This window comes from Protobothrops mucrosquamatus, unplaced genomic scaffold (assembly GCF_001527695.2).
Source record: "Protobothrops mucrosquamatus isolate PMUCROS unplaced genomic scaffold, P.Mucros_1.0 scaffold_56, whole genome shotgun sequence".
Lineage (NCBI taxonomy): Eukaryota > Metazoa > Chordata > Lepidosauria > Squamata > Viperidae > Protobothrops > Protobothrops mucrosquamatus.
The window spans coordinates 480107-501000 of record NW_015386132.1 but is presented as its reverse complement, the minus strand read 5'-3'; the positions used below and the strand labels follow the sequence as shown (position 1 = coordinate 501000).

Here is a 20894-nt window from a genome sequence, read left to right as displayed (position 1 = left end):
GTGACTGATTCATTCAACGATCACAAGCCCAACTTTCCCAGTTGCAGTTGTTAAGCAGACAGAGCAAAACAGCATCTTACCTCAGGACAGCAGGCAGCTGCTCTCCATGCATGGAAGGGAACTCCTGCACTGGGCCGGAGAAATAAAGCTTGGATCTTTAGGAGCTTTGTTTCTACAGCCTAACAAAGGATTCCTCTCCTCCATTCACAGAGGGGAAATCTTTTGGCAGGCAACAGCAGTAGCTTGCAATCTTCCCTACTGGTTTACCCATTAAATTTCTGTGGAACCTAGCAGAGAGGACTTCGAATCGTGATCACATGATCACAGGGCACTTGGCAAGTAATCATAAGTTCAAATCAATTACCAAGCAGCCAGATCACTATCACATGATCATGGGGGGGGGAGAGCAGCGAAGCCCTTTCCAAGTCATTGTAACATCAAACTGTTATTAAGCAATCAAGAACTTCCTGTATGAATTTGTCTTTGGTTCCCACTCAGACTATAACGTTGACTAGTCAAGACCAAGTGAGTTGCACCTTCAAAGCAATTCAAACATCTTTAAAACAGTGACTCTCCTAGGATGTCAATGCAAAGGTATGCTGTCTATATTAATCTCTTCCCTCCTGCATTCACCCAAGGTTTCCTGCACTATTCACCCTTCCTTATTGCCATAGAAGCTAACTTGGAGTTTTCAGAACAGTCATGATCTCTAACCTATCTCATTGGGCTTTTATTGAGGGGAAATAAAATATTGCTACATAATTTTTCTTGAGCTCCTGGGAGAAAGGCAGGATAGTAAGTTAACCAAATAAAATGTAAGATATCTTCGTTTGTACTGTCTGTCTGTTTGTATGAATTGGCACAATTAAGAGGCAGAACTATTTCACTTTTCCCTTAACTAGCTGGCTTTTCTCCCGTGAAGTTCTTAATGTAGCTATGTAGGCTTAAGCGGTCAGATGTTTTCAAGTTCAGCTGTCCATTTTTAATGTGGGAATAATAACACTGATCATCCTTGAAATGGCTATGGCTGGCTTAGTATCTAAGTCAGTGGTGGCGAGCCTATGGCACAGGTGCCAGAGGTGGCACTCAGAGCCCTCTCTGTAGGCACGCGAGCTGTTGCCCCAGTCCTAGGCCTTCAGCTGGGTTTTATGAAACCTTTTAGCTTTAGGCCTCCGCCGCCATGTGCAAAAAAAAAAGGTTCAGTAAATCAATCAATTTCAACTTCTCACAGGAAAAAAAAGATCTTGCAAAGTTGGAATTGATTGATTGAACTTTTTAGTCCCACCCAGTCTGCCGTTACCACCGCAGCCACGCCCACCCAATTGGCCATGCCCACCCAATTGGCCATACCCAGCCAATGGGCCACACCCACCCGGCACTTGACGATGCATAAATGGGTTTTGGGTTACAGTTTGGGCACTCAGTCTCTAAAAGGTTCGCCATCACTGATCTAAGTTTTACAGACAGTGTTGATGCTAGAGCACTGACTATGCAACTAACAGTGAAAAAGCATAATAACCCTACCGTAACACCCTCAGAGTATCTTTTCAAGCAGAAGGACTGGAAATGGAAATGACTCATTATTGTCAAAGAAACAGCCCAGGTTTCTGACTTTTGATGAAAGAGGGCCAATTGACGATATGCCCTGGGAAGGCTCCGTGTAGGGGTTTTCTCTAAACTGACAGTTTTTCAACTTACTAACAGAAGGAACGGGTATTCCTTTAGTTTATATGACTCTCCTGGGTTAGGGAAAGTCCTAGAATTACCCCATAAGATCTTCCATATAGCATTGATCTGCAAGAAGCTTCAGATGCTGAGCTTTGGAGCATCTGGTGAGTGATTTAGCTCAGGGGTATGTGTGGCTGCAATCACTTTATTGTTGAAAAAGCAGCTGTCTGGGAATTTATTTTTCAAATGGACAATAAGTTGTTCCTTTCATTTCTTAATCACTTTTTGGAATTATCATCTTTATTTGGTTAAAAGAAGCTTCAGCCATAGTCTGTTAGTCTTTTTTGATCTGTGCCATTTTGGGGACTTCTTTATTGTTAAACAACAACAAAAGAGGATTGCTGAAGGCAAGCTAAAATAAGGAAGCTTGGAGTATCTTTTTAAAAAAACTTTGATGGAGAAACGTAAGAGTAGAAAGTTGTCATTTTATTTTACTATTTTTAAGTAATTTGTTGCTTGGTTTGCTTTGCTGTGGGTGGTTAAAACTTTCCGATTTTTATAAACTCTGATTGGTCAGAAATTATTAAGTGACTTACAAAAAATTTACTCTTTGATGATAACAAGGAGTTAACAAAATGGCTCCATTTGGATTTGAGCAAATTATTAGTGATGTGTTTAAAAACATCTTAAATAAAACTCTTCACTTTATAGATCAATTATTTCTAAGGATGTAATAAAAGGCAGTCAAACTACTTCAGAGATGCAATTATGTGTAAAAAGTTATCAAACCACTGAGGCAATTTCAGAAGTAGCTGACAAGGTAAAGGACTCAATTGCAATTTTGGAATATAAATCTGACACCAATCTTTACTGTGATGATGGTTTAAGTATAAACCTCCCAGCACAATTGAAATAAAAATTCCAAGAAAATCTGAAACTTTCAAGAAGGCAGGTCTGGAACTTTTTCTTCGTGGATACTAACAAGGTTGAGAATTCCTTGAGAAAAAGAGAAGTCTATAATTACTTGATAGATATTCCAGAAAAGGAAAAAGATTTTATTTTATGAAGATAAGCTAGAATGAGTGACTTAAATTTAATGAGTTAATTAGTGTAAGGATGAATTTTTACCAGTCTGATATATGTTTTAACGTAAAGTGGGTTTGAAAATGTGTTTTTTTCTTTATTATAATGCTTAAGTAATTCCTAAAGCTTGTAAAATATTGAAAGTATATTTGATAGTATCTATGTTAAGAGGAAGTTTAAAAAACATATTAAAATTTGTTGATTTTACAAATATTTTTTTAAAAGTTTACTTTTAAAATGGATGTAAAATATTTCTTTTCTTTTAAGATTAAAGAAACTGAAAGAGTACAGTGAATTTTGCTAATATAAATGATGATAATCTATAACGATTAATAATAGCAAATATATATTATTTTCCACAGCAAAGAAAAAACACAGAGATGATTAAATTGATTCCTTTGTTCAAAGAAAAGAATACCGGTATATCTAATTTTGTTTTTATTTGGAAACCGCTTCTAGATTTTGAGCTCATGATGGAAAAATGAAAATTTGGTTTTGCTAATTAGATAGGTTTGTTGTTATAGAAATGGCTAGTATATATTATTGTATCAAAGTAAAAAGTTGAGGTTTTAATGTTATTATCTTCTACTGTGCTAAAGAAATTTGGAAATCAACACCTTTTTTTTTCTTTTTCCCTTTTTACTCCCCACTCTCTCTTTTTCCCTTTTCCCAGCCACCAGTTCCCATTATTTTTATTTTCCTTTGTATTTTATATTCTGATAAACTAATTAAAAGTTAGCCCCCCCCCCCCAAAAAAAAAAATACATTCCAGGCTTCTCTCCGAGTCCTAGCAGAATATATTTTATTTTCTGCTTTGGCAACGCCCAATTTTTTTTATCAAGTTTTAAAACAAACTCATGGCAATGCTGAAGACCATTCTAGGGTCACTGAGGGCTCCCTTTATGACATCAAAGTCCCAGGTTTGGTCATTGACAACCTAGTCCAGGTAGCTCTTCAATTTCAATCCAATGTTGGACATTTTTTTTTGTGGCAACAGGTCTTTCCTCCAAAACTGTTGTTCAATACTTACTCAACAAAGAAAAGCAAACATTTGAGAACAACACATTTTGGTTTCATTCTACTAAACCTAAGTTAAATTTTGCTAAAAATACATTATTCCTATAAACATTATGGTCCAGAAACATAAAAGTGATACTACAAATAATACTATTTCTTTTCTTCTTTCCCTCTTTTTGTTTTTTTGAAAATAGTCCTGTTTTCTCCCCTAGGTTTTTTGTTTTTCCCCTTCCAAATATCAGATTTCCTATGCTTGATCTCAGCAATCAAGAAAAAAAACTCAACTCCTTTGAGAATAATTTGATTACAACTGTACATTGTTATGATCATTTTTCCAGAATTATGCAGCATATTATGTCACCTTCCCTAGTCTCCAAGTTTCCTCTTTTCCTCTTGATGAAGCAGGAAAAACAGGAACAGGCTCTTGTAGTACAATACCAAAACAGCTGAAAGTTAAAACACCCTGGTGCTGACTTACCACTCCTTGAAGACTTGGAGGGATCAGGCCACAGTATACTGGAATGAAAGTGCTGCAGACACATGCCTGGGAGAGAGATGGGAAAAGACCATGTGAAATAAGTGAACTGACTAGAGAAGCCTGCAGTATTTGCAAATAATAAATCCAGGCAGAGAAGAAAGAAAGAAAGAAAGAAAGAAAGAAAGAAAGAAAGAAAGAAAGAAAGAAAGAAAGAAAGAAAGAAAGAAAGAAAGAAAGAAAGAAAGAGGGAGGGAGGGAGGGAGGGAGGGAGGGAGAGAGAGAGAAAGAAAGAAAGAAAGAAAGAAAGAAAGAAAGAAAGAAAGAAAGAAAGAAAGAAAGAAAGAAAGAAAGAAAGAAAGAAAGAAAGAAAGAAAGAAAGAAAGGCAAACTTCCATGACAAGAGCAGGTCATATCAGTTCTGCTGGCGCCTGGAGATAGGCATTTATGGCTTCATGTTCAAAGCTCCTAGAAAGCCCTAAAGTTACAACTTGCCTGGACAAGCTCTTCTTTGGAGTTGAACTCAGATAATATGACATTTTCTCCATCCGAAACTCGGGTTAATGAAATGCCCAAACGTCCGTTGGCCAACTCATGTGCATTGCTTGATAAAGTTTTATATAAGCAGGCACGGATGATTTTCACCAGGTTGAAGGATGGGTGTAAAGGGCCAAGAAACCTCTTCCGGGCCTCTTTGGAAACATGGATGATATTTGCTCCAGCATCACCTAGTATGAAGAAAACAATATAAATTTTAAATTAGGGATAAGGCTACATGTACATAAAATTTTAATTCAAAATTAGCTTAGTCTCATTTTTAGTTTTAAATGTTTGGATTTATATCCCACTTTTTTCTACAATTTCAATGTAATTTACATGGGGAGATTTCTGTTCAGTTTAACAATGACACTGCAGCGAAGATTGGAATAAGAGATGGTGACCACGCTTGAGAGTGAATTTGATGTGGAATTTCCCAGTCTTAACCCAACTGCTTAACTATTAAATGACACTGGTTCTAAGTCCACTGAACCATGGAATTAATGTACAAACTGAGATTTGCACATCGCATAGAACCAAAATCAGTTATGGCTTAGCATGTTGTTTGAAGGAGGCCACAAATTGTAGCTATCCATCGTCAAAATCACTATTTGGTAAATTTATTTTATTGCAATTGGCTTGAAGAGTTCCTGGTTCCTGAAAAATTGTACATCATAAACACCTAGATATCTAGGCAGCGCTAATCAACATCCCAAAAGTTATATATTTAATATAACACACATGCGTGCAGACTACATATATTTTTTATATTTTAATCTCTTGATTTAAAAATTAGATACCTTAGTCTACTCTAAGTGGACATTTATATTCCTCACTAAAAAATTTAAAAACAAACAAACTAATGTTGAAATTCTCAAAGGCATACCTAGTTCTTTCTTTATATTGATAGAATCCTTTCTAAAGCTAAAATTATGCCCTCAAATTCTCTCACTATAAAATGTGGCCCCAATATTGATAGAATATTAAAGTGATAAATATAGCATTCATAATTTTCTAAGGATCATTCATTTAACCTGTAAAATACTTAGCAGGAAGCAGATTACAATATAATTCTCTTTTATCCAAAATAGATACTTATCCTCAATCACAGTATATTCCATTCTGCTCATAGTTTTTGGCACCAAGAGTGTAAAAAATTTTGTTTATAGTTCTACATTATACTCAGGAAAAACTACCTAGCACATGTTAATTGGACATGATATAAATTAAAAATCTAAATAAATTGCTTTGGGAAAACAGCAAGAAATATGGTTTCCCTAAAAATATACATCACTTGTCGGGTTTTCCATCTTGAGCTCAGGAGTACATCACAGATTTGATACCACTGAACAAATCTTCTAACCCATTGACAATATGTTAACTATTAAACATAGCACTGTTTTCAGGACAATGTTGTTGTGCTGCCCAAAGTTCTCTTTATCAGCCATCTCTGAGCTGGGAAAATTATCTCATTGCTATTTGACCTTTTTCCCTAAGACCAAAGTTGTTTATCTTATACTGTGTTTCCTGCTCATCATAAAAAATATACTCAAGGTTAAGCAGAGCTCAACTGACTTGTGTTATAATGAGTTATGCTATTTTTTCTTAATTGGCAGCCAACTTTCCCAAGACACATGCCTTTCAATCAAATACCATCCCTAAAAGTCAGCAACAGTCACCTGACTTAAAGCATGACTGCATTGTTTTATTTTGGGGTTTTGTGCTTTCAAATTAGATTTGATTCCTGACAACTATCTGTACAAGTCCATGTACAGTGGTGCTTAAAAGTTTTGAATTTTCAATATTTCTGCATACATATGACCTAAAATGTGGTATGTTCTCCACACAAGTCCTAAAACTAGATAAAGAGAACCCAATTAAACAATTTAAGTCAAGAGAATGGTCCAGGTTTATATATTTGTGTATGTCAAAATTACATGAATCTCTAGGACAGTCGTGGCGAACCTATGGCACGCGTGCCAGAAGCGGCACTCAGAGCCCTCTCTGTGGGCACACGCACCATGCCCTGGAGATGGCAACCATCCCTCTTCAACCAGCCGCCTGCTAACTTGCCGAGGTCCCACGTAGCCAGATGCATCCCAGCATGTCTGGTTTCCCTTCCCCCCTCCCATCCCTCCTGGCCTCGCATGCTCTCCTTTTCCCGGGCACGACCCACTGCATCGCCTCCTCAGCTGTCGGCTGTCCATCCAGCTCAGAGGCGGCTTCTCTGAACTTCTGGCAGCGGCCTGTGGAGCCCCAGAGAGCGCTGGTTGAGGGGCCAGCAGGCTGTGGCTGCTGACGGACACTGTCGGCCCCCATGTGCTCACTGGCCTCTGTGTGTGGGGGGCGATAATGTCAGGCAGCAGCCACCCCGGCCCCTGCCTCGCCTTGCCCTGCAGCAATAGCACCTGCCCACTGCCCCACCTGCTAGAGACCCCCTAGATCTCCCCCAACCCTGCCTGGCCCCCACAGGCATCCCTCCCCACGAGCAACATCAAGGTGACCACACCCACCTTGGCCACACCCACCAAGTCTGCCATGACCACAGCCACGCCCACCCAGTGGGCCACGCCCGCCTGGCACCCGGTGATAAATAAGTGGGTTTTGGCTTGCAGTTTGGGCACTCGGTCTCTAAAAGGTTCGCCATCACTGCTCTAGGATTATCAGCTCATTTGAAGGGGAAATTAAAGTCAGCTGTTTCAGTCAATGGGACTGGAAGATTGGGTGAGCAAAGCCCTGTTCACTCACAAGCAATAGGAACCATGTCCCTCTCTTAAGCCACATTGGTGAGGTGTAATCAGCAAGGGAATTCAACATGTGTTATCTTTCCAAAGGAAGAAAAGCTGCACGTATATAGCTATATATGTGAAGATCTCCTGGGTACAGACCTTCTCATTGCATTATGTGGCTGTCATATGATGAATCAAGCATTGTCAGCATGCTTTGAAGGGATAGGGTTCACCCATGGCCCTCATGGTAAGAACTAACACCTCAGCAGAATCTTTGTTATCCCAGAAGGAACCAAGGTACTTCTCAGAACACATAAATCTTGCCTTTTGAACTTCAGGCTCTAGTTTAGCTATATAAATTCTAAATTTCCAGTTCTAAATAGAACTGGAATCAATTCTATTGCTTGTTCTACTCTGTTTCTCGTTGGTTCCAGCAAATTTCAAATGAGCTTGAAATTAGGAGAAGGAAAGTTTCCATGTGTACTCAAAGATGATCCACAATTTAATCCCACACGACAATGAAATTGCAGCATCCTTTTCAACAACCAAACCTGTTTCTTTGTTTTTTTGGAATGGACACTAGCAGCATTTTTTTTCATGAATCTCCACTAAAGAGATTAAAATTAAATTAAAAGAGAATAATGTTTAAACTGGGATAGTTGCTGAACAAAAAATAATTGCACATCTTTTTATTATCAAGCGCTCTAGAAGTACATTTATAGAAATCAGAGAGCAATTGCTTCATTTTTGGCCACCCCTCTAAACTGGAGTGGGTCAGAGGCCTGATGGTAGAAAAACAAGGAGACACCCATTTTCTCATTTCTTCTGGGGTACTCTAGCTAAAACTCTTGCTGAAATGTGTGTCCACAGAACTTCCTTCTAACAGCCTTCTGGGTCTTCCATGTGGTTTTTCACAAACTGTAGATGGGCAGTGACTTTTTCTTTGCCATCCTGTCAAGCACACCATTGTTGTTCAGTGTTTTCCTAATGATAATCTCATAACACTGACATTTGCCAATGCAAAAGAAGTCACTAGTTCCTTGGATGATAACCTGGGGTTTTTTGAAACTTACACATCTTGTTCTTGGTGTAATTTTTCTTGGTTGACCACTCCCGGGATGGGTAACATTGGTGTTGAATTGACTCTATTTGTACACAATCTGCCAGATAATGGACTGGTGGAGTCCGAACACTTTGGCAGTAATTTTGTAACCTGGTGAGCATTTTTCAGAGGTCCCCACAAATCTCTTTGATTGAGCTTCCATAAGCTTCCACATGCCTATGTGGTGAAGGTCAGACTTTGAGAATGAATAGCCAGAATTCTATTCTTTAAATAAGACAGGACCTCCCACACTCACCCCCGATTATCCTCCCAATGAAACACTTGATTCTAATTTCCCCTTCAAATAAACTGATAATCCCGGAGCCTCGCATATTTTGCCATATACGTAATTCTGAATAATTTTCCTCAATAAATGAACAAGTATGTTTTTGACTCATATGTTTAATTGGGTTCTCTTTATCTAGATTTAGGACTTGTCTGGAGAACACATCACATTTTTAGGCCATGCTTATGTAGAAATACTGAAAATTCAAAAAGGTTCACACATTTCTAAGCACCACTGTGTATGTCTAGGACAATGATCAACTGACTTCTTCATTTTCAGTCCATAAAGTCATATTGATTATGATGCATGCATCGCATTGTATCCACTGAGAACTGGATGAATATACATGAAAATAAGTAAATAAATACTGGATTATTTAGGCAAAGCGGTGTGCAACATCTGGATGCACTCAAATGACATATATCATAGTTAAACAGCCCAACACATATACAGTAGCCAAGTTATACTTTTAATAGTTGGATTGCTAGGATGTAACACAAATCTATCACCAAAGTAAGAGAAGTCAGAAAAGAAAATGAACAGCTTCTCTTCACTGAATATGCCGGAGGGAGCATGGCTTTGTAAAATAATAAGAGATGCTTCAGTTATTGAAAGTACATCATCCTGTAACCTTGGCCAGTGCCAAAATAGCCTTGGAAATTGGATAGTTACAGATTGAACTTTAGACTTCCTAGAAGAGAGCCCAATTTTGATGTCCCGCCAAAAGGGGATTGGGTTTATCCAGATGGATCCAAAGAGAACAACAGTGCTGAAGATAACTCAACGTGCCCAGTAACTTTGGAAAATGCCATGTATGTGCACTCACGCGCACATACACACACAAACAAACTTTGGCTGGAAAGACCAGCAGCTTAGCAAGATGAGATATGAGAATGCCAACGGATTATTGATGAAAGTTAGAGGTCAAAAAAACAGTGGAGCAGGAGGAAGACACTCCAAGTATTAAAAAAATCTTGGTAAATATCCCTAATATTTTAATTAGTTCATATTCCAAGTGGACGACTGTTAAAAACATACAGTTTTGTATTTGCCTAATCACTCTTCTTCCCAATATTATGGGGTATCATCTCCATACTTTAAGCCACATTTATTTGCCCTGTTCCAAGAACAGCAGAGATAGCCTTGGTTCTCACAGATTCTTTTCTCATTTTCTCACTTCCTGACCTACTCAGATGGTCTAATCTAAAACCTTTTAATTATTATTTTTATTTATATTACACTTTATTGTTTTTATAAACAATGCAGTAAATACATCTAATACTCCTTCCTCTTCCTCTCTGCCTCACAGCAACAATCCTGTGAGGTGAGTTGGGCTGAGAGAGAGGTGACTGGCCCAAGGCCACCCAGCTGGCTTTCATGGCAAAAGTGGGACTAGAATTCACAGTCTCCCACTTTCTAGCCTGGTGCCTTAATCATTAGACCAGGGGTAGGCAACCTTGGCTCTTTTATGACTCATGGACTTCAACTCCCAGAATTCCTGAGCCAGCATAGCCAAGGTTGCCTACCCCTGCATTAGACCAAACTGGCTCAGCTTTTTACAATTTCTGAGACTTAAATCAGTAGAGAGATGTTGAATCTGAAGCACCCAGAAGCTCCTTTGTCAGGAAAGGTCAATTTGATCTGAAACAATATTTTGGCAATATGTGGAAAACAAAAGAATTAAAAATATCATCATATACATATTAGATTTATCTGGGTAGCCACTGACAATACACATATTGAAACAACTCCCTTGACTCGGCTGGCAAAGAGGGGAGGAAAGCCTGTGGCTTGGTGGTTAAATCACTGCCTAGTATGTAAACTGCCCAGGTTCGAATCCCATAAAGGGTGTAGCTAACTGAAGAGAGCAGAACGAGCTCGAAATGGCCATCTTAGTCTCCCAATTTAATTCTTTAACTCTTTGTCAGAAAAAGACATATTGGAATCTATAACTCTTCTTGGAAATGTTCCACTGCAGAGTAAAGGGTGCTACTTCAAGCCAAGGACATTCCAGTTTCATTTGGAACTTCAAGATATCTTTCACAGAGGACATTTAATCATGTGAGGCTTTAACCAGTTCAACAGGAATATAACGTCGTATTGGTGAGAAAAGGCACAAGCAACAGCAAAAAACCCAAACAAACAAAGGTTATCTCCTGAGATTGCCACATATTTATTCATATAGTATTTTAAAATCTTAGAAGGGTGGCTATACTCACGAAAGGTGCATAATTTACATTTCATATTTGCATATATATCTCCAAATTTTCAAAAAGTCTTCTGCTTTACATCATACATTCATACAGAGGGCATGTTCATGGCCATATTTAAACTCAGAATACCTTTCAAATATAAATGAAGAACTGAATACCAGTCATTTTTTTTTACATAATGCCCCAAGCAGAATTCATTAGTTGAGCTATGCGCTTTTCCAAAAAAAAAAAAAAAAAGATTCAAAAGTGTTTCTGAACACAGGAGTGCACATGGTTAGTACTGCCCTGCTGGACACTAAAAACACCTGAATTTTTCCAGATTTCCACATGAGCCTGAAAAAGAGGTTGCACCTACTTTAAGGCTCAAATTAATTTTAATGAATTCAGTCTTTAAAGCAGCTGTATTTTTTTCAGGCTGTTCTGGAGGAAGTAGTCTTTAACAACAGGACGGAGCTACCACGCTCATGCCAGGTTCAAAGCACTTTTTCCAAATCATTTCCAAGTTGCATTCTTCAATGGCCTGAAAATTTGTCACATAGAAGACAGCAAATCACCCCAGAGAACAGGACACAGAACAGCTGTTTGAAATTGCTGGAAACTCTAAATATATCCAAGCACACATGGTCAATCTGGGATGATGGCATTTGAAAATGAGCTCTTTCACTTAATGTGAAAATTATTGAATCAATGAACCAATTGGTGACCTCTTGCAGCTTGATGATTTTGCCTTCAATGTTGTCTCTGTTGGACAAGAAATTGAAAACAGGCAGTAATTACACTGCTGGTGCATCCAGGGGAGGAGATGCTACACAAAAAATAAATCCTATTTTTGTCCTTTAAAAAATAAAGTGTTGAGGTAATCAGAGATCCTGACGTTATTGAATAATAGTATTTTGCAGAGCTACAAGGGTTATTATGTAAGTTTTAAAAATGGGCAATCCAGGGAACAAACATGTGGTTGGTTTAGAAAAGCCTCGTGCTGCAGAGAATGTCTGATCTAATATTAGCCTAAGACATGGACATGATTCCAGCCAAATTCTCAACTGATTGTCTGATTGCCCAATGTGATATTGTATAGGGACGTAATGCAAGGAGAAGTCTTTCTATAAATCACCATATTCCTTAACACAAACGTTTTAGGCCATTTTTCATAACTCATCACGCTTCACAACCAGGAGCACTGAACAGTCCAGGAACCATTCCTAAACAAAGTGAATTTTGCAAATTCCTGACATGTTCTTATTCTAAAATATCATCTGACCTTCCCAATAAGTTGGTTGTGTCATCTTATTCCAACAAGATGTGCCAAGGCTATCCTAAACTACTTGGTAACCCTTCTCTGCACTATTTGGCAATTTGTTTATATCCTTCCTCTTTTCACATTCCTCACATTTGTTCTAAATTATCTCTTTCATAACCCAGTCTTTGTTTTTACTGAACTGTTCCCTCTACTTCTGCAATACCAAAAAGCTGCAACGGAAATAATAATAAGAGTGCCAGTGACGTACATGACATCAACCAAAGCACAGGTGGGAAATAACATCTGCAGGATGTCCCTAAAGGTAGAGATTGGCTTCTCCCAGGAGAAGTGAGGGACAAATTTCATTTAACATCCTTTCCTAACCCAGCAGCTCCGGTGTCCTCATGCAAGTTCTATTTGCTAGTTTGAAAAGAGAAGAGAAGATACTGTCCTTGAAAAGGGGAGGCAAAGCCCACTGAAATGATTAAAACCTAGAAGAGGTAAATGATCACATTTTGTTTTAAAGGATCATCAGCAAATGAGAATTTGAGAGTAGGAAGTGGGATGAGTCAAGATATTACACATAGGCATAGAAAGGTACTACCAGGAGTATGACACAATCGTTCATTATGTGATTTGACACAATTTTTTTGTCATTGTGAGATTTCTTAGATCAGAAATCCCATAATGCACCATTAAAATGTTCCCAAGTAATTGCTTGCAGCAGGGGTTTGCTCTGTAAGCAAGAAATATATAATTGCTGCTAATATTTGTACCCAGAATTATTAATGTATTAATGAAAACTACCATTAACCATTTATTTAGTCATTTAAAAATGTATATGCTGCCTCTCTCACAATTTGTGATGCAGCAGGGTGTACAATCAAGAAAAGAAGAAAATCAAAATCCAAACAAAAAAAGTAAAAACAAGCACTGTAAACAAAACGAAAATAAGTACCATACATCAGAGCCTGGAGATAACAATACACATTCCTATCGTGTATAATTCTGGCCAATGCACTGGAGAAGAGATTAGTCTTATGGCTCTATGGAATGCCAAAAGGGGTGGGGCCATGCAAACCTGGGGGAGGGGAACTCATTTCAAAGTACAGGTGCAGTGACACGGACATCCCCTAGGTTCCGTAACATGACACTACCTCAGAGATGTGACCTTAAGCACGCCTACTTTGTGTGACCTTATAGAAAAATGTGGGAAAAGGTGGCACTGCAAATAACCCAGTCCTGTAGGCCATTTTAAGTTGTATACCTGGAATTGCAACTGGAAGCCAGTACAGTTCATAAAGTAGCAATCTGCTTTGATGTATCAATGCATACCCATTAATATCCCCACTGCTGCATTCTGGATTAATTGCACTTTCTGGATGTCTTTAAAGGCAATCCCATATAAAGCACATTGCAGAAGTCCAACTGGGAAGTGGTTAAGGCATGAGTATTTGTGAACTTCCTACCCAAAAATGGGAACCAAAAACAAAGTTATGCAAAGACCCTCCTAACCACAGCTGCCACTTGCTCTTCATGCAGGAGCAGACAGTCAAGGAGGATTTCCAAATTTTTGAACAGGAGACAGACTACCACTTCTTTCAGAGCCTATGGAACCACACCACCACCCCTCTTTCAAAGACACTTTCTCCCACCACACGGATCCAGCTACATGCTACTTTCCAGGATGCCTTGACCAGGCTGGAGGGGCATGAAACTAAAACACAGGTTGACAAGCTGATGGATCCAAGGACAGATCCCTGTCCGGTCCCCAGGGTCAAACTCTTCCCAGATAACTATTATGCTAGATATGCCTAATTAGCATCCAACTCAGAATGAATCTAAATGATTTTGTGCAGGAGGTGCCAAAAGTAATCCTCACAGAGGTCTTGCTCTTTCAGTTTCTCCTTATCCAGGAGAGACAGTAACCTTAAATAAGGGCACTGAATGGCAATTTGCATTCAATAACAACAGAGAACATTTGATTGCTCTTCTGCGAAAGAGCTCTTCAGGATGCATAGAGACAGTACACCCACACATCTCCAGTTCAATCTAAGGCTGTTGCTGGCTGCCCATTCCAGGCCTATTGGCTAAGGCCTCAGTAGAATCTGAGCATGCCTGAAGAATAACCACAAAAACCTTCTAAAATTCAAAATGCATCTGCGACAGACTAATCCAACAGGTCTTCCTTCCTGCAGGACAGGATAGACAACTCCAGGATTAACAGTGAGTAATCTATCTATAACAAAGGCGTAACAGCAATATCCTCCAACTATAGATCACATTGCCACTGCCCCAAGACAAAAAACAGAACTGGCACGTTACCCCTTGTGTATGTCAGGTATTTGATTATCTAAGGCAGGTCCATATTTGCCATGGAGGCCATGAACAACTGGACTGCTTCCAGTTCTATGCCCTAGGAAAGAAAAATTTCCCAAGTTCAGAAGCTTGGAGAACTCTACTGCCAATCCAGTTATGGCATCCAGCAGTTTAGATAGGCAGGTTGGTACAGTGGTAGCAATCCCATCTGATCCCTTAGAACCAACTTCCAAAACAGGGTCTTTACATCCATATCTGCAGAGCAGCAGTTCTGAAATTTCCAAAGGTTTTCTCGATACATTGCCTATACCTTGCCCATGCCTTGGTATCACAACTGATGCCATATTGAAAACTCAGGTGGTCAAATTTCTGATACAAGCACCCTGTGATGACTCCTCCAGATGCCTCTCCAGATGTTGGTTCAGAGGAAGATGAACCAGTCCCTGGCACTTCAGGAGGGGAGTTGGTCAATGGCTCTGGACAGCCGGCTGAGAGTGATTTGGCTGAAGCACAGCTGCAGCAGGACAGCCCTGAGGCTTCAGGTGGGGAAAGCATGCAGCTGTAGCTGGTTAGTGATGATGATGATGAACTGCCTTCTGCACCTGATCTGAGAATATGGAGGGCAGAGAAAAGGCAGAAGCAGCGAAGGTCAGCCTGATTACTCAGGATGTAGTCTCATCCCTCTTGATGGGCTGCACCAGAAACTGGCTATTTAGCACAGCAGACAGATGGAGATGACATGTACATTTTCTAGCTGTGTGTTTTTAAGAATAATAATAATAATGGTAAAGTTGGAAGGGACCTTGGAGGTCATCTAGTCCAACCCCCTGCTCAGGCAGGAAACCCTATACCATTTTGGACAAATGGCTGTCCAGTTTCTTCTTAAAAACTTCTAGTGTTGGAGCATTCACCGCTTCTGGAGGCAGGTTGTTCCACTGGTTAATTGTTCTAACTGTCAGGAAGTTTCTTCTTAGTTCTAGGTTGCTTCTCTCTTTGGTTAGTTTCCACCCGTTGCTTCTTGTCCTGCCTTCAGGCGCTTTGGAAAATAGCTTGACTCCCTCTTCTTTGTGGGAGCCCCTGAGATATTGGAACACTGCTATCATGTCCCCCCTCGTCCTTCTCTTCGTTAAACTAGACATACCCAATTCCAACAACCATTCCTTATATGTTTTAGCCTTCAGTCCCCTAATCATCTTTGTTGCTCTTCTCTGTACTCTTTCTAGAGTCTCAACATCTTTTTTACATCGTGGTGACCAAAACTGGATGCAGTATTCCAAGTGTGGCCTTACCAAGGCATTGTAAAGTGGTATTAACACTTCACCTGATCTTGATTCTATCCCTCTGTTAATGCAGCCTAGCACTGTGTTGGCTTTTTTGGCACCTGCAACACACTACTGGCTCATATTTAAATGATTGTTCACTAGGACTCCGAGGTCTCTCTCACAGTTACTACTATTGAGCAAGGTACCCCCTATACTATACCTGTACATTTGGTTTTTCTTGCCTAAATATAGAACCTTCCTTTTTTTCACCATTGAATTTCACTTTGTTAGATAGCGCCCAGTGTTCAAGTCTGTCCAGATCCTCCTGTATCCTAAGCCTGTCTTCTGGAGTGTTGGCTATTCCTGCCAGCTTGGTGTCGTCTGCAAATTTGATGAGTTCCCCATCTATCCCCTCATCCAAATCGTTGATGAAGATGTTGAAGAGCACTGGGCCCAGAACAGAGCCCTGGGGCACCCCACTACACACTTCCCTCCATGTAGATGCGGTTCCATTGAGGACCACACGCTGAGTACGGCCGGTCAGCCAGCTACGAATCCATCTGGTGGTGATGCTGTCTAACCCGCATTTTTCTATCTTATCAAGTAGTAGGTTGTGATCTACTTTATCAAATGCCTTACTGAAGTCCAAGTAAATTATATCCACAGCATTCCTCTGGTCCACTAATTTTGTCACTTGGTCAAAGAATGCAATAAGATTTGTCTGGCATGATCTGTTTTTGACAAACCCGTGTTGGCTTTTAGTAATGACTTTGTTTGCCTGTAGGTGTTCGCTGTTTCGTTGTTTTTCCAGAATCTTCCCAGGTATTGAGGTCAGGCTGATAGGTCTGTAATTTCCTGGGTCCTTTTTTTCCCCTTTTTCGTAGATGGGAACTACATCAGCTCTTTTCCAGTCCTCTGGTAGTTCCCCAGTTGTTATGATTCCAGCCTTGCCTTAGATCATGGGTGTCAAACTCGCCACATCCCGTGACGTGTCGCGATGTATCATGACTTTTTTTGCATTGCCGGAACTGGGGTAGGCGCGGCCTCCATATGATGCAACCGGCCCATAGGCCTGCAGTTTCACACCCCTGCCTTAGATTGACCCCATACCTTGTCTTTGGATTGTGCCTTGTGAACTCTGGACTTTTCTGCCCTCATGCATCCTCTTGCATTGTGGATGTAATTTTAGCTAGTGGGTTTATCTGGTTTGGGAAACTTTCAAGTGTCTTGTGGACTCACTGGCCATTGCTCTGTGGATTGGCATTGGTCTGCTTTTGGTTGGACTTAATTGGGACAGTTCTGTGTTTTTAGTGAAGGGAATTGCTGGGGAATATTAATAAATCCACTAACCCACCATTATGTGTGCGTGTGAATGAGTGAGGCAGCACACACCCTCTTCTGTCCCTAATATCCCTAAAGAAATCATAAAAGATGTGTGATTTATTATAAGCCAAATTGACAGTGGGTAGTAGCAGCTAGGAACCCAAGGTCTTATGGTCTGTTGACCAGGCACTGGGGCACAGAGAAGGGGACTGGAACAAATGGTTAGCATTAAACACAGAAGCTACATTTCCCAAAAACACTGTTCTAGGAGAAGGCAGCAATAATTGGCAGGGTAGGGTTACAGCAGGATAAAGCCCCTGCCCCCAAGAATCTCATAGATCAGGGGTCCCCAACCCTGGGTCACAGACCTCTACCACTACGAGGCCTGTTAAGAACTGGCTGCAGCGGGCAAGCAAGCAAAGCTTCATCTGTATTTGCAGCTGCTCCACAGCATTAGCATCACCACCTCAGCTCCATTTCAGATCATCAGACTGTAATTTCTTATAGGAGCACAAACCCTATTGTAAACTGTGCATGCGAGAGATCTAGGATGTACACTTCTCCCCCTTCTCCCGGTCTGTGGAAACATAGTCTTCCACGAAACTGGTCCCTGATGCCAAAAAGGTTGGGAACCACTGTCATAGATCTTTGGGGAAACGGCAGTAGGATCAGACCAATATTCAAGCAAGTTCTTAGGCTCTAAAACAGTGTTTCTCAATCTGGGCAACTTTAAGATGGATGGACTTCAACTCCCAGAATTCCCCAGCCAGCTTTGCTGGCTGGGGAATTCTGGGAGTTGAAGTCCATCCATCTTAAAGTTGCCCAGGTTGAGAAACACTGCTCTAAAAAAAGAGGTGAATGTGCCTTTTGCAAGTGCTTTAGTTGTGAGAACTTATGTTTCTAGTGGGAAGAGAATACATCTGACTTGCCCACCTCATGTCTAGGTCAACACAGGTAATCTTATCATCAGGGATCAAACTTCCATAGAAAGTTTTTCCTCAATCTGGAAAAAAAAATTAAACTAAACAAAAACTGTTCTAAACAGGAAGAAAAAAGAAGAAGTGCAAAACCTCCCTTTATAGGAATTGATTCCTACTTCATTGTTTTAAAAGGATGTTTGTCTGTTGCTGTGAACAAATAATATGTGATGGTCTAAATCAGGGGTAGTCAACCTTGACTCTTTTATGACTCGTGGGCTTCAACTCCCAGAATGCCTGAGCCAGCTGTGCTGGCTCAGGAATTCTGGGAGTTGAAGTCCACGAGTCATAAAAGAGCCAAGGTTGACTACCCCTGGTCTAAATTGTTCTTGTTTTAAGGTTTTCTCCCTTGAGGATTTCCTGTACTCTCAAGCCCATAGGCCAGGGAAGAAGGTGATGGGAGAATGTCCTTTCCTAATACAGAAAAAAGAGGTAGGAAGGCTGTGACAACTCTCTGTAAATCCAACATACAGATTGCCTTTGTTATGTAGAGAATTACTTTTTAATAAAAAAATAACCCTGTGCAAATATTTCTCCATGCAAAGATAGAGTTCTGTGTAAGAGAATTCTTAGAAACCCTGGCCCAGAGCCATCTTTGCATTTCTTTGTTCCCACAGAAACTAACACAAATGTTATCTGGGCAAAGCAAATTCAGCCAAGCAAGCAATTTCAAGAATCCCATTCAACGTATCTGCAAATGAGTTAATAGCTGGGAAAAGAAATAAGATGCAACTGAGCATGTTTGACAAACTGACAGTTTCCACTGTGCGGCGTCTGAAAGGAAGCTGTCCTTGAAACTAGGCCTTGGACTCACCTAGTCCTATCCTGTCATACAGCATCACAGTCTGGTTTGGAAGCATCACTGCTTCAGACAGGAAGGCAGTGCAGAGAGTGATGCGGATGGCCGAAAAGATCATTGGCACTTCCCTCCCTCCCATCCAGGACATAGCACAGAAGCGCTGCTTGAGCAGGGTCCGTAAGATCATCTGGGACACTACACATCCTCTTCACGACCTGTTTTCCTTGTTACCTTCTGGGAGGAGGCTTTGTGGTATCCGAAGCAGAACATCCAGATTCAGCCATAGTTTCATTCCATACAGCATTAACCTTGTGAAGCTGCCTCCTTCCGTTATATATTCAAGATGGACAATATTTAATATTTATTTGCTACGTATATGTAGGGGTATGGGTCTATACGTATGTTGTTCATAGTATGTTTAGGTACGTGTCATGTATGTGTTTCACTTTGAGAGAGGGCAACTAAATTTCATTTTTTATATGTGCCGCTGTGCACACAGTATAAAAATGACAATAAAGGTTATCTTATATCTTAGGCAAGAAAGCCAGCTGGGTAACTTTGGGCCAGTCCCTCGCACTCTCAGCTCAACCCACCTCACAGGGTTGTTGCTGTGGTGTGTAAAATTCCTCTGTCCCACACAAATGCACACATACAACGTAACATTTCTACTTAGAACTGTTGGGAATTACTTGTTTATGGTTTTTTTTTTTCTTTTCTATTTTTCTTCAACTTTTTTTTTCTGATGTACTTTATTCTTTCCCTTTGGTTCCTTTTTCATTGTTTCTTTCTTACTTTATAATAGTTTGTATTAGATAAAAAATAATGTTTTAATCTTGTTTAAAAGATATATATATCTTTCTTCCTCCCATATTTGGGCCGGCAGGGTGCATCAAAAAACACTCAAGATGAATCTCCTCCCCTGGTCTCTTCCCTCCCTGACACAGCTGACAAAGTGAGAAAGAGCCTGTGGCTTAAGGTCAACACAGCTGCCTAATGCAGCCGAGGTTCGAATCTCAGAAGGGTATATCTGGCTGATGAGAGCTAATCAGCTCAAAATAGCTATCCCAATCCCCTTTAATTCTTTGTTAGCAATCCAAAAATTTAGGAGATAGATAGATTAGATAGATAGATAGATAGATAGATAGATAGATAGATAGATAGATAGATAGATAGATAGATAGATAGATAGATAGATAGATATCAACAAATACAGTGTAACATTTTAGTTATCTAAATAAGTGGATGCAATTAGAGCAGGGATCCTCAAAGTAACTCAGTATAGACCTCCAAGGGTTGATGGGACTATCCAAGGGATTGATAAATGTCTGGGTGGTCAATAAGTAATGAAACATGATGAGGTTAATTAATCTTTGGGTAGCTCTGTAGTGCTTAATGGCAGTCCCTAATGTATAAGGGGAGGTGAGAGGAGCCATAGTATCGCAGTGGTTAGAATGCAGTATTGCAGACTAACTCGCTGCTCACTCCAGGAGTTCGATTCTCACAGGCTCAAGGTTGACTCAGCCTTCCATTCTTCCGAGGTTGGTAAAATGAGGACCCAGATTGTTGGGGGCAATGTGCTGACTCTCTAACTGCTTATAAAGCATTATGAAGCAGTATATAAGTCTAAATGCTATTGCTATAATGACAAGACAGTGTTACCCAGAGTTGGAATGCCTGAGAGAGTAGTCCTGAATTATCTTTTTCATCTCTGTGTTACTAGCCTCATTTACCAGCATGCTTTGTACTGTATGTCTGAGACTTTCCATCTTCCCCCTTGTCTCTCTCATCTCTCCTGTCTTAGGAAGGTTTTATATATATATATATACTGTGTAGTAGTCCTGTTCATCTGCTTACTGAGTCTACT

The 20894-nt window shown here is 40.1% G+C and overlaps 1 protein-coding gene across 1 annotated transcript in view; it reads right to left on the bottom strand.

The window, feature by feature from the left end:
• PNPLA2 (patatin like phospholipase domain containing 2) overlaps positions 1–20894 on the bottom strand; it is a 51769-nt gene that overhangs the window by 16877 nt on the left and 13998 nt on the right. The window contains exons 2-3 of the mRNA XM_015811953.1: positions 4739–4971; positions 4247–4312 (exon numbers count right to left, since the gene is read on the bottom strand). Coding sequence (XP_015667439.1) covers positions 4247–4312; positions 4739–4971 — 299 coding nt within the window. The remainder of the gene's footprint in view (positions 1–4246; positions 4313–4738; positions 4972–20894) is intronic.